This window comes from Microcebus murinus, chromosome 18 (assembly GCF_040939455.1).
Source record: "Microcebus murinus isolate Inina chromosome 18, M.murinus_Inina_mat1.0, whole genome shotgun sequence".
Lineage (NCBI taxonomy): Eukaryota > Metazoa > Chordata > Mammalia > Primates > Cheirogaleidae > Microcebus > Microcebus murinus.
In genome coordinates, this window is record NC_134121.1 from 41,268,356 (window position 1) to 41,278,248 (window position 9,893).

General features: G+C 54.3%; 1 protein-coding gene and 1 long non-coding RNA gene across 2 annotated transcripts in view; both read left to right on the forward strand.

Moving 5' to 3' along the window:
* The window catches only part of LASP1 (LIM and SH3 protein 1), a 40,722-nt gene extending 37,584 nt beyond the window's left edge, over positions 1-3,138 (forward strand). Inside the window, exon 7 of the mRNA XM_012765939.3 lies at positions 2,877-3,138. Coding sequence (XP_012621393.1) covers positions 2,877-3,050 — 174 coding nt within the window. The 3' untranslated portion in view covers positions 3,051-3,138. The remainder of the gene's footprint in view (positions 1-2,876) is intronic.
* A 4,447-nt stretch (positions 3,139-7,585) lies between these two features.
* On the forward strand, positions 7,586-9,664 carry LOC105872124 (uncharacterized). Its single transcript, XR_001154445.3, has 2 exons — positions 7,586-8,829; positions 9,406-9,664. It is a non-coding gene; the product is annotated as an uncharacterized LOC105872124 (long non-coding RNA).
* Positions 9,665-9,893: the final 229 nt, after the last annotated feature.

Sequence of the window (9,893 nt, forward strand, 5' to 3'; positions counted from 1 at the left end):
GCAGACTTTAGGGAAGGCCCCCTGGACACAGCGCACGGAATCTCCTGACCCTTTGACCCTGGCCCCTGTTGCCTGTGTGGGTTGCAGGGATGTCAGCCCCGTGAACAGAGAGGAAGTGTGGTGCAGTGGACAGAGCCTGGCTGGGATTGGGGCCCTGTGTCCCAGCCCTGGGCATAGTCACTCGGGCAAGTCACTCCCTGCCGTCCCAGGCCAGGTTTCCTTACTCTGGCTCCCTGGGAACACACAAAGCCCCTTTCTGCACGGGGCCTTCCAGACCTGCCCTGCTCCCCACTCTCCATGAGGAGGACCCCCCATGTCCTTCAGTTTGTCTGTTTGCCCCTGCCTCTGAGGGGCCCTCCCAAACCATGCCACATGAAGTGGGTCTCCCCTAACGCTGTCTGTCACTGCACCCCACTGGCCTCCCCTGGAGCACTCTGTCCAGTGTAAAAGACTTCTCTGTGTTTGCTTACTTCTCTGTCCCCCGCAAGACTGAGCTCTGCGGGGGCCGGGCAGCATTCCTTTGCTTCCCCTACTCTGAGCCAGACACAGCGGGACTCATCCACCGTGCTGAATAAATGAATGGGCACAGGTAGGAAGGGGCGGGATCAGGCTCACCGCGTCCTTATAGTTGAAGTCCTCCCTCTGTAAGACTGCTATTTGTCCCACTGATGGGTGTGGCTGAGCCACCTTACTGAGCTCCTCCGCGCCGGGTGCCTGAGATTTCAAAGTAGCTCATGTAGAAGCGGGAGACACACATATTCAGAGAAATAAAATAGCCTGAGACACGTGGCCGCTAGAGCCTCCTGCCCTGGGCACACACAAGGGGTGTCGGTGCTGTCTGGGCACCAGGCGGAGCCAAGAGGTCATCGGAAGGATGAGGCTCTAGGGGGTGGGGAAGCTGCAGACTCAAGGCCACAGGTGGCCCTCCAGATCCCTGTGTAGAAAAATCCTTTATTAGAAGGATTTGTTCTGTAAAATTTGGATTCAGTCAAAAGGCCATGCTCAGGGATCCAGAAGGCCACATGTGGCCCCAAGGCTGCAACCTCTCTTCCTTCTGGGAGCTTATTTTCCAGTCATACAAACAAGAATGCAGTAAAGCCGGGCGCGGTGGCTCACGCCTGTAATCCTAGCTCTCTGGGAGGCCAAGGCCGAGGCGGGCGGATTGCTCAAGGTCAGGAGTTCAGAACCAGCCTGAGCAAGATTGAGACCCCGTCTCTACTATAAATAGAAAGAAATTAATTGGCCAACTGATATATATATAAAAAATTAGGCCGGGCGTGGTGGCTCACGCCTGTAATCCTAGCACTTTGGGAGGCCGAGGCGGGCGGATTGCTCAAGGTCAGGAGTTCGAAACCAGCCTGAGCGAGACCCCGTCTCTACCAAAAAAAATAGAAATAAATTAATTGACCAACTAAAAATATATATACAAAAAAATTAGCCGGGCATGGTGGCACATGCCTGTAGTCCCAGCTACTCGGGAGGCTGAGGCAGTAGGATCACTGAGCCCCGGAGATTGAGGTTGCTGTGAGCCAGGCTGATGCCACGGCACTCACTCTAGCCTGGGCAACAAAGTGAGACTCTGTCTCAAAAAAAAAAAAAAAAAAAAAATTAGCCGGGCATGGTGGTGCGTGCCTGTAGTCCCAGCTACTCAGGAGGCTGAGGCAGCAGGATCGCTTGAGCCCAGGAGTTTGAGGTTGCTGTGAGCTAGGCTGATGCCACGGCACTCACTCTAGCCTGGACAACAAAGCGAGACTCTGTCTCAAAAAAAAAATAAAAAATAAAAATAAAAAAATAATAAAAAAAAAAGAATGCAGTAAATAAGTATAGAACATAAGGTGAGGTTGTGGCGCATGCTGCAAAGCAAGACAGCAGGGTGAGTCAAGACATGAGGTTTGAGCAAAGTCCTCAGTCAGGTGAAGGAGTAAGTGGGGCGAGGAGAACAGCAAGTGCAAAGGCCCTGAGGCAGCAGGAATATTCTAGGAAAGTTCATGGACTAGCAGGGAGGCCTGGTAGGAGGTCAGATTGTGCAGGGACTCGCAGGTCACAGGAAGGCCTTTGGGACTGGCGATCTGTGCAGAGCGACGGGGTTAGACTTGGGTTTTGAAAGATCACTCTGGCAGCCATGTCGAAGAGGCAGTAGAAGTTGAGCGGGAAGCAGGAGACACATTGGGAGGCCGTGGCCGGATGCAGACAAAGGCGGAGTTGGAGACGAGAGACGCCGAGTTCGCTCCGTGATGAGTGTGACCTCTTATCCCAGAGGCTGTGGGTTTCAGTGTCCTGCGGAGCCTGAGACTAGCTGATGTCGAGGGCAGTGCAGGTCAGAGGAAGTCAGAACGTTGCCCACCTTGGGGAACACGTGGGTGTCACATGCCTTTGCTGGACATTTCCTAGAGCTGGGCTTCAGCAGAAGGTTCTGGCTGAGGTTTGGCAGGTGGCACCTGATAGATGCTCTGCAGATTTTTCTCCCAAGGAAAGGTCTTTGTCCTGAACTTGGGAATCTTCTTCCAGACTCATCATAGCTTCAAAAAAAAAACACTGGGGCTTATAATAATACAAATAATAGCAAACAGGGTATGCTGTACTTTTAGACACTGCCTGGCTTTGAATCTGTTGAACCTTACTGCATCCCGTTTGGGGAGGTGGGACAGAGCTGATGTGACCTCAGGCCCCGCCCTGCACCTGGCCCTTAGCAGACCCAAGTACATTGTAAAAGGTGGGTTACACAGGCGAGAGAGAGCCTGGTGCCGCGTCCCTGGCCCCCTGCTGCCCTGGGCTCTGTCCTGGGGTCCTGGAGAGTTAGGAAGCCATGCCCAGACCAGGTGAGCTGGCCGGCGAGCCCTTGGCCAGGGCCCCGGCTGACTGCGCTCCCCCTACAGAAGCGGTACCGCGCCGTGTATGACTACAGCGCCGCCGACGAGGACGAGGTCTCCTTCCAAGACGGGGACACCATTGTCAACGTGCAGCAGATCGACGACGGCTGGATGTACGGGACGGTGGAGCGCACAGGCGACACGGGGATGCTGCCCGCCAACTACGTGGAGGCCATCTGAGCCCCGGGCACCCCCACCTCGCTTCCTGGGCGTGACCCGTCCACCCCTCCGTGTCTGTTTTTTAAAATCCGCGACAGCTTGTGATTCCCACCCCTTCTCCAGCTTCTTTTGCCAACTGAAGCCTTCTACCACTTCTGTGGGCTCCTTGGTCCGGCAGGTTTCCCCTCGACCGACTTCCTGGTTTCTCTCTGGATGGAACAGGCGCGGGCCGCTCTGGGGCAGGCCGAGGCCGGGCTGCAAAGGGAGACCCGTTGGCTCCCCGGCCTCCCTGCCTCTGTCTTCTCTCGCCTCAGCCTCCTGCCCAGCCCCTCACACACCCACACATTCCAGGGCTGGGCGAACCCCACACTCCCAGGACCCCAGGGCAGGGCCTCCATACGCCCCCCAGAGCGGGACTACCCCTTTGTCCCTGTTGTGCAGGGCCCAGCGCGATGGGCTTCACTGCTCTTCTTAAGAGGGGGCTCCTGGCCCACCAGAGGCCTCCTCCCCAGGCTGTCCCTCCCCCAGGGCGGCGGCAGGAGAGCGGAGTTCCCGTGTTGGCATGAATTCGTCCCCCACACGTTCCTTCTCACTGTGATTTTGCCCTCCTGCCCACACAGCCCAAGGGGGAGTGAAGAACTCCCCAAGAAGCACAGCTTGGGTCAAGGTCTTGCCTTTCTTTACAACAGCTGCAGGCAGGACGGAACAGGGTGTTCTCTCCCATAGCCCTTTTTCCCCACTCCCGCCCGGCAGTGGGTTAGGTGGGCGCTCCTCCCGGGAAGGTGTCTCGGGTCCTTCCCGGCCTCCCCGTCCGGCCTGATGCCACGTGCGCGTGGAGCAGCGCAGGGCCCGCAGGAGCTCTCTGTCCCCGAGACCTGGGTGTGGCCGGGGTGTGTCTGTGAGTGTCTGGCAGGCGTGCGTGTGTGTGCGCGTGAGGGCGAGAGACGCGTATGTGCAGGTGCGGGCGTGTAAGGGCACACAGACCCGTTTTCCCTGATGTTTTCCTCAAAACCCACAGCGAGAGGGGAGGGCCCTGCACAGTGTGCTGGGCAGAGGAGGGGGTGGTGGGGGCTGACCTGGGCCTGCAGCTTCCTGGGAGAGGCGGGGGAGGCTCCCTGGCTCCAGTCTCTGAGTCTGGGGCTGTGGGGTAAGGTGCCAGGAAGACCCTGTGTCACCCACACTGTGGGTGCCTCACTCTGGGGGCTCTCCCTGCAGACACTCCCCCCTGACATCCTCCCTGCCCCCCGCTTACATAAAGGCCCCGAAGCAAGGGAGCGGGTCCCGGCTGCAAACTTAGAAGCACAGGCTCCGGGACAGGGAAGGGAGCGTGGTGCTATGTCCAGTTCCTTCCCTCCGCTCGTCGCGGCCGTGACGGCCCTTGCCGGATTTTATTCATCTCTGAGCCCTCCTCCCATCCTCGTCCGAGTCCATCCAGGCCCCACAGCTGACATCTTGTCCCTTTGCACACCTGTACCCTGCAGGTGACGGAAGGGGCCCAAAGGTGTCAGTCCATTCAGCAGTCGAGTCACCGTGGGTGTTTCTGTCAACTGCTTGTGAGCTGATTTGGGAGGATTTGCCCCATATCAGAAACTGAGGAAAGGCCTGTGCGTGAGGAGCCCCTGCCTGCACAGCCCCTTTTCCCTGCTGGCCCCAGCCTAGGTGAGGGTGGAGGGGTGTCTTACATGGGGCAATTTGGGGATGACAAGCAATCTTGGCAGCCTCGGGGGAGGCCTCGCTGGTGCATTCCACTTCCTCCTGATCTCAAAGCACAATGTGGATTTGGGGACCAAGGGTCAGGGACACATCCTGTTCAAGGACCTGTAGTTGGGGAAGTGGTGAGTACGTGGGTGGAGGTCCCACCTCCCAGCAGCAAGCAGCAGCCTGTTGTCACTCAGCTTAATCTTCCTTCCCAAATGAGGTAAGCCGGCCACTGGAATCTTGCTGCCGGCCCCTGCCTCAACTCCTCACATCCTAGAAATAGGGGCCATTTTCTTATACACCCCCAGAGAGAGGAGGGACTGTCACATTGGTGCTGAGGGACCCAGGGGCTACTTACTGGGCATCCTTGTTCCTTGCTAGAACCATCCATCCATCCCTGGAAGAGCACAGAACCTCAAGGGCTGGGTTGAACCCCTGGTCTTTTCTGTAGTTCACAGAGGTCTTTTGGGAAAGGTGCAGCAAAACTAGAATGTGAATTTAACTTTCGTGGACCAATAATGAAGTGCAAGCCCCATGGTGAGAAAAGTGAATTCTCCCAACTCTGCTTCCTGTTTTCTCCCCTCATGTCCCTCCAGGGAAAACTACTTTACTGCTTAATTTCTGCCTTTCCCCCCCTCACATATGCACTTTTGGCCCCCTTTTTATAGCTGGAAAAAACAAAACACCACCCCACAAACCTGTATTTAAAAAGAAATGACCGTGTGAAACTTGCCTGTGTCCAAACATGTCATCGTGTGTGTACAGCCGTCCATTCATCTTTTTATATGGGGGTGTCGTCCTATCTTGGTCTGTCTGGTCTTCTCCCTCGTGGGCTTGTGCTCGGGATCAAATCTTTCTGGCCTGTTATGATTCTGAACATTTGACTTGAACCACAAGTGAATCTCCTGGTGACTCAAATAAAAGTATAATTTTTACCTGCGGACTTGGTTTCCTCTTTGGCTCTGAAGTGGTGCTACGCATGCGTGTGTGTGCGCGCTTGCGTGCACGTGTGTCCTGTCTGCTTGAGGGCACTGGCCCGTTGCCCTCCTGGGAGCCCTGCAGCCCCGCAGGGAGAGAATGACTGCTCTGCCCCTGGCACCTACTTCCTCCTTGGCATCTACTTCCTTGTAGTGGAGAATCTCCCACAAGCCTGCTTCTGGCTTCTACCTACTCATTCCTCTCTACCCAACTTGGTGACACTCCCACAAGCCTCCCTGAGCTCCCCATCTCCGCTTGCCGCCTGTCCCCCCACTAGCTGGTGGGCCCAGGGCAGGCGATGAGTCTTAATTCATCTTTAGATCCCCAGTACCAGCCCAGGGGGCTGTAGGGAGCTGCTCCTCCAATATTTGTTGAATGAATGAATGAGCCCAGCTTGGGAGCAGTTCTAGCACTTGGCCACTGCCTGGCAGGTAGTGGAAGCTCAACACAGGTTTGAAAGATGAAATGACAGGACATTTGCAGTGGGGCAGGATCTGGATAAACCCATCGATAAGGCAGCCTGGCAGGCATGCCAAAGCGCTGTTCGCAATACCTTCTGAATGTGATCTTTAACATATTTTTTCCTTCCATCTTTCTATTAATAACAGCTATGTGAGAGAAGTAAGTCCCTTGGCGTCCTTACACAGGGCTCGCTGAGACCCAGAAAGGCACAGGGGTTTGCTGAAAGTTGTGCAGCCAGTGGCAGGGCCGGGGCCTTAGGTGCCTCAATGGATGCATGATGCACGCAGTCCCACTCGGGGCCACCTCGCCATGGCGGGCCTGTTGACCGTGGCAGCTCTGATATTCATGTCTCCCATGCTCCATACCTTGTTTCAGGTGCCCAGGGTCTGTGACCTGTGGCCAAAAGGCTGGTGACCTCCCCTCTTGCTCAGCAGGGCTGGGAAGAGGACATTGGGATCCAGTCCCTTCCGCCCCCACTCAGGGCTGCTCCAGCCTCATGTCCCACCCGCTGTGGAGAGGGGCATTTCCCACCTGGGGCTCAGAATTGAAGCATTCTCTGGCCTTGGGATTACAGAATGGTGGAGAGAAAAAGGGCTAATCAGGAGAAAGCGATGGTCCGAGCTAGCAGAGCTGGAGCAGCGTGGGAAGTACTAGGCAGCGCTGACACCCACTCCCTACCCAAAGGAGCCGCTGCCTAATGTTTTCCCGATGGAGGGGAATTAGCTGGTAGATCTTGCATCCTGTTAGCATGCCCCCCTCTGCAGGGCTGCAGCCCCCCCAAGAGGCTTCATTCACCCTCAGAGCCATCTGAGGGGCAGTCTGCCCTGGGGGGCTTCAGTGCCAAGTCTCACAGAAGGCTCTATGCTCTGCTGCCTGGGGACCAGCCAATGGGAGGTGTTTCTAGACCCTTCTAGAAGCAGCCTGAGTTCCTGAGGTCTAGCATGATGAGGGGGCTTACTAATGTCTTAACCCCAGGCCCTTCAAAAGAACTATTTGGGGTGTCCGCCAAGGAAACTAGCCCTCAGAGATGTCCCAGGAAAATTTAACAGGAAATAATTGAGGCTTACAAAAAGACACAAAACAACACAAGACATAACTGAGTCTTAAGAAAGAACCAATAATGTCAATCCTTTCCTCTTCAGAGGAAACCACTTGAATTTGCATTTCTAGACACTTCCTGCACAGGGATGGGCCTGAGTGTCTTCAGTGTCTCCTCAGTGTGTAACATTGTGCTGAGCTCTCGGAAGAGGATACGAGAGGAAACAAAACCTGGGTAGTGACTGCTGAGAGGTGAAGGAACACATAGAGGAGAGACCTCAGTGCTCAACCTGCAAATGGAGCCAGGGGAACAAAAGGCAGGCAGAGAGGAGGGGCCTTCCAGACTCACAGGTGAGCCAACCTGGGGCATGAGAAAGAAAATGGACTTTGGAGGCCGGATGGTGTGGCTCATGCCTGTAATCCTAGCACACTGGGAGGCTGAGGCGGGAGGATCGCTTGAGGTCAAGAGTTTGAGACCAGCCTGAGCAAGAATGAGACCCTATCTCTACAAAAAATAGAAAAGTTAGCTGGGTGTTATGGTGCATGCCTGCAGTACCAGCTACTGGGGAGGCTGAGGCAGGAGGATGGCTTCAGCTCAGGAGTTTGAGGTTGCTGTGAGCTATGATGACAACACTGTACTCTAGCACCAGGGACAGAGTGAGACCCTGTCTTAAAAAAAAAAAAAAAGGAATATGGACTTCGGAGTCTGCAAGCCTAGTTTTGAATCTCTGTTCCCGCCATTTCTAAGCTATGAAACATTAGGCAGGTCCCTGACCATCTCTGAGCCCCGTGTATGGACAACTTGGAGGGAGGCTGAAATTACACCGCGGTGCAGCACCGGGCTGTGCAGTACCTGGTGCAGTATAGGAATCCCAGTTAGGTGAGCTCCACCCCCCCCATGCCAGCTGAGATCCACAGGAGACCTTTGTCCGTGCACCCCCAGAATGTGACCTTTAGAACTTGCCAATGACCCACCCAACTCACAACCATTATTTTTCTGAGATAATTTGCCAGATATGTGTGATGCGAGAGGAAAAAGGGAGGCGGCGGCAGTCAGGAGGATTGATTCCGGGGGATCCGGAGAGAGGTCTTACCTCCTCCTACACGCACAGCAGGCAGACTCCATTTAGACACAAAGGGGTGGGACTGGGTTCGGGGAGAAACTGAGCCTCCTCGGTGCGGTCTGGTCTAGATCCAGCAGTTCCCCGGTTACCCACCCTGGGCGCTGCGATTGGCTGGCCGCGCCGAGTGTCGGTGGGGGGCGAGCCGCCGGCGGGGCCGCAGCATCCCTCAGTCTCAGGCCCGGGAGGGGGAGGGGAAAGGCCGAGGCCGAGCGGTGGAGGGAAGAGGAGCCATTTCTCTCCCCTGACTGCAACCTCCGTGCTCACAGCTCACAGTTTTCCAGAATCCAGGGCCTGGGACTGCACGATGCTTGATATTTTCATCCTGATGTTCTTCGCCATCATAGGCCTGGTCATTCTGTCCTACATTATCTACCTGCTCTAGTGGCCTGGAGCGGCGGCCGAGAGCTGCAGGCAGACCGGAGGGGAAGGATGAAGCCGAAGGGCCGAGCATCCTGCTTGCTGACGCACCGGTGGAGTTTTGCTTCTGGTCATTATTTCGGGTATTGATTCAAAAACAAAATGAAGAGCTTGTTTTCCTATTTTTTTCTTAGATGCCCATTGATGTAGCATTTCTCAGACAACCCTGAAAAGAACAAGAAAATGCCAGCTTCTTTCTTGAGGACCTAATTTAAAATAAAATTTTAAAAATGAAAAATAAAGCCCACAATGCAAAGGGGTTTTAGGTAGCATGGGTGGGGAATGATGGGTGTGGCAGGGAGGGACTGTTATTTCCTAATTTCTTCTTCAAGTTAGGTGCTCTAACTCCAAGTTGCCTATTTTCTCCCTGTAATTAAAGGTAAAACACATCTCTATATGTCAGCAGGGTTGTTTTACAACTATGCTTGCCTAATTGCATTAATGAATTAATTATTAACTCATTCCTGAGAATGAGATAGCTAGTAAACTTTACTTGGGGTGGGGTTCTGGTGGAGATGTTCATTTTTTTCCAACTGTAGGATTTGGCGGAGAGGAGGGAGGAACTCCTAATTCTTTTCCTAGTTCATGACCAGTACTCGGGAGCTGGTATCTTTGCTGCTGTTCCTATCTGAGCCTTTTTGTTTCTGGGTTTCCCACAGCTCCTGGTCGCCAGTCCAACAAGAGGCCTCTTATCAACAGCAGCTGCCCAACAGACCTCTTCCAGAGCCTTCCGGACATGGTTAATCCCTGGCAAGCAAGGGGCTTTTTGAGCTCAGAGGCAGAGCACTGGGCTGGGACACTGGGAATGCATGGACATGACTGGCAGATGCTGCATGTGTTTGGGCTGTAGATAGTGTTGAGAACACAGAAAGTTGAAATGTAGACTCATTAAAGTTACCATGGAGAACCGCTCAAAAATTCATTTTGATAGCCTTTCCTTAGGTCTAAATGCAACTACATATTACGCTCAAATATGGTCCTTCCTTTCCCTCTCACATGCAGGGGTTCCCCTGTTAAGTTTAAGAGCAAGTTCAAGTTGTCTAATCTTCATCTATGAAGTAGTCACTTTATCACTGTCTTTATAGATTATACCATCTGAGGTTGTGTGGTTTTCCTTGTCTCACTCTCCAGCCAGAAGGAACTTGTC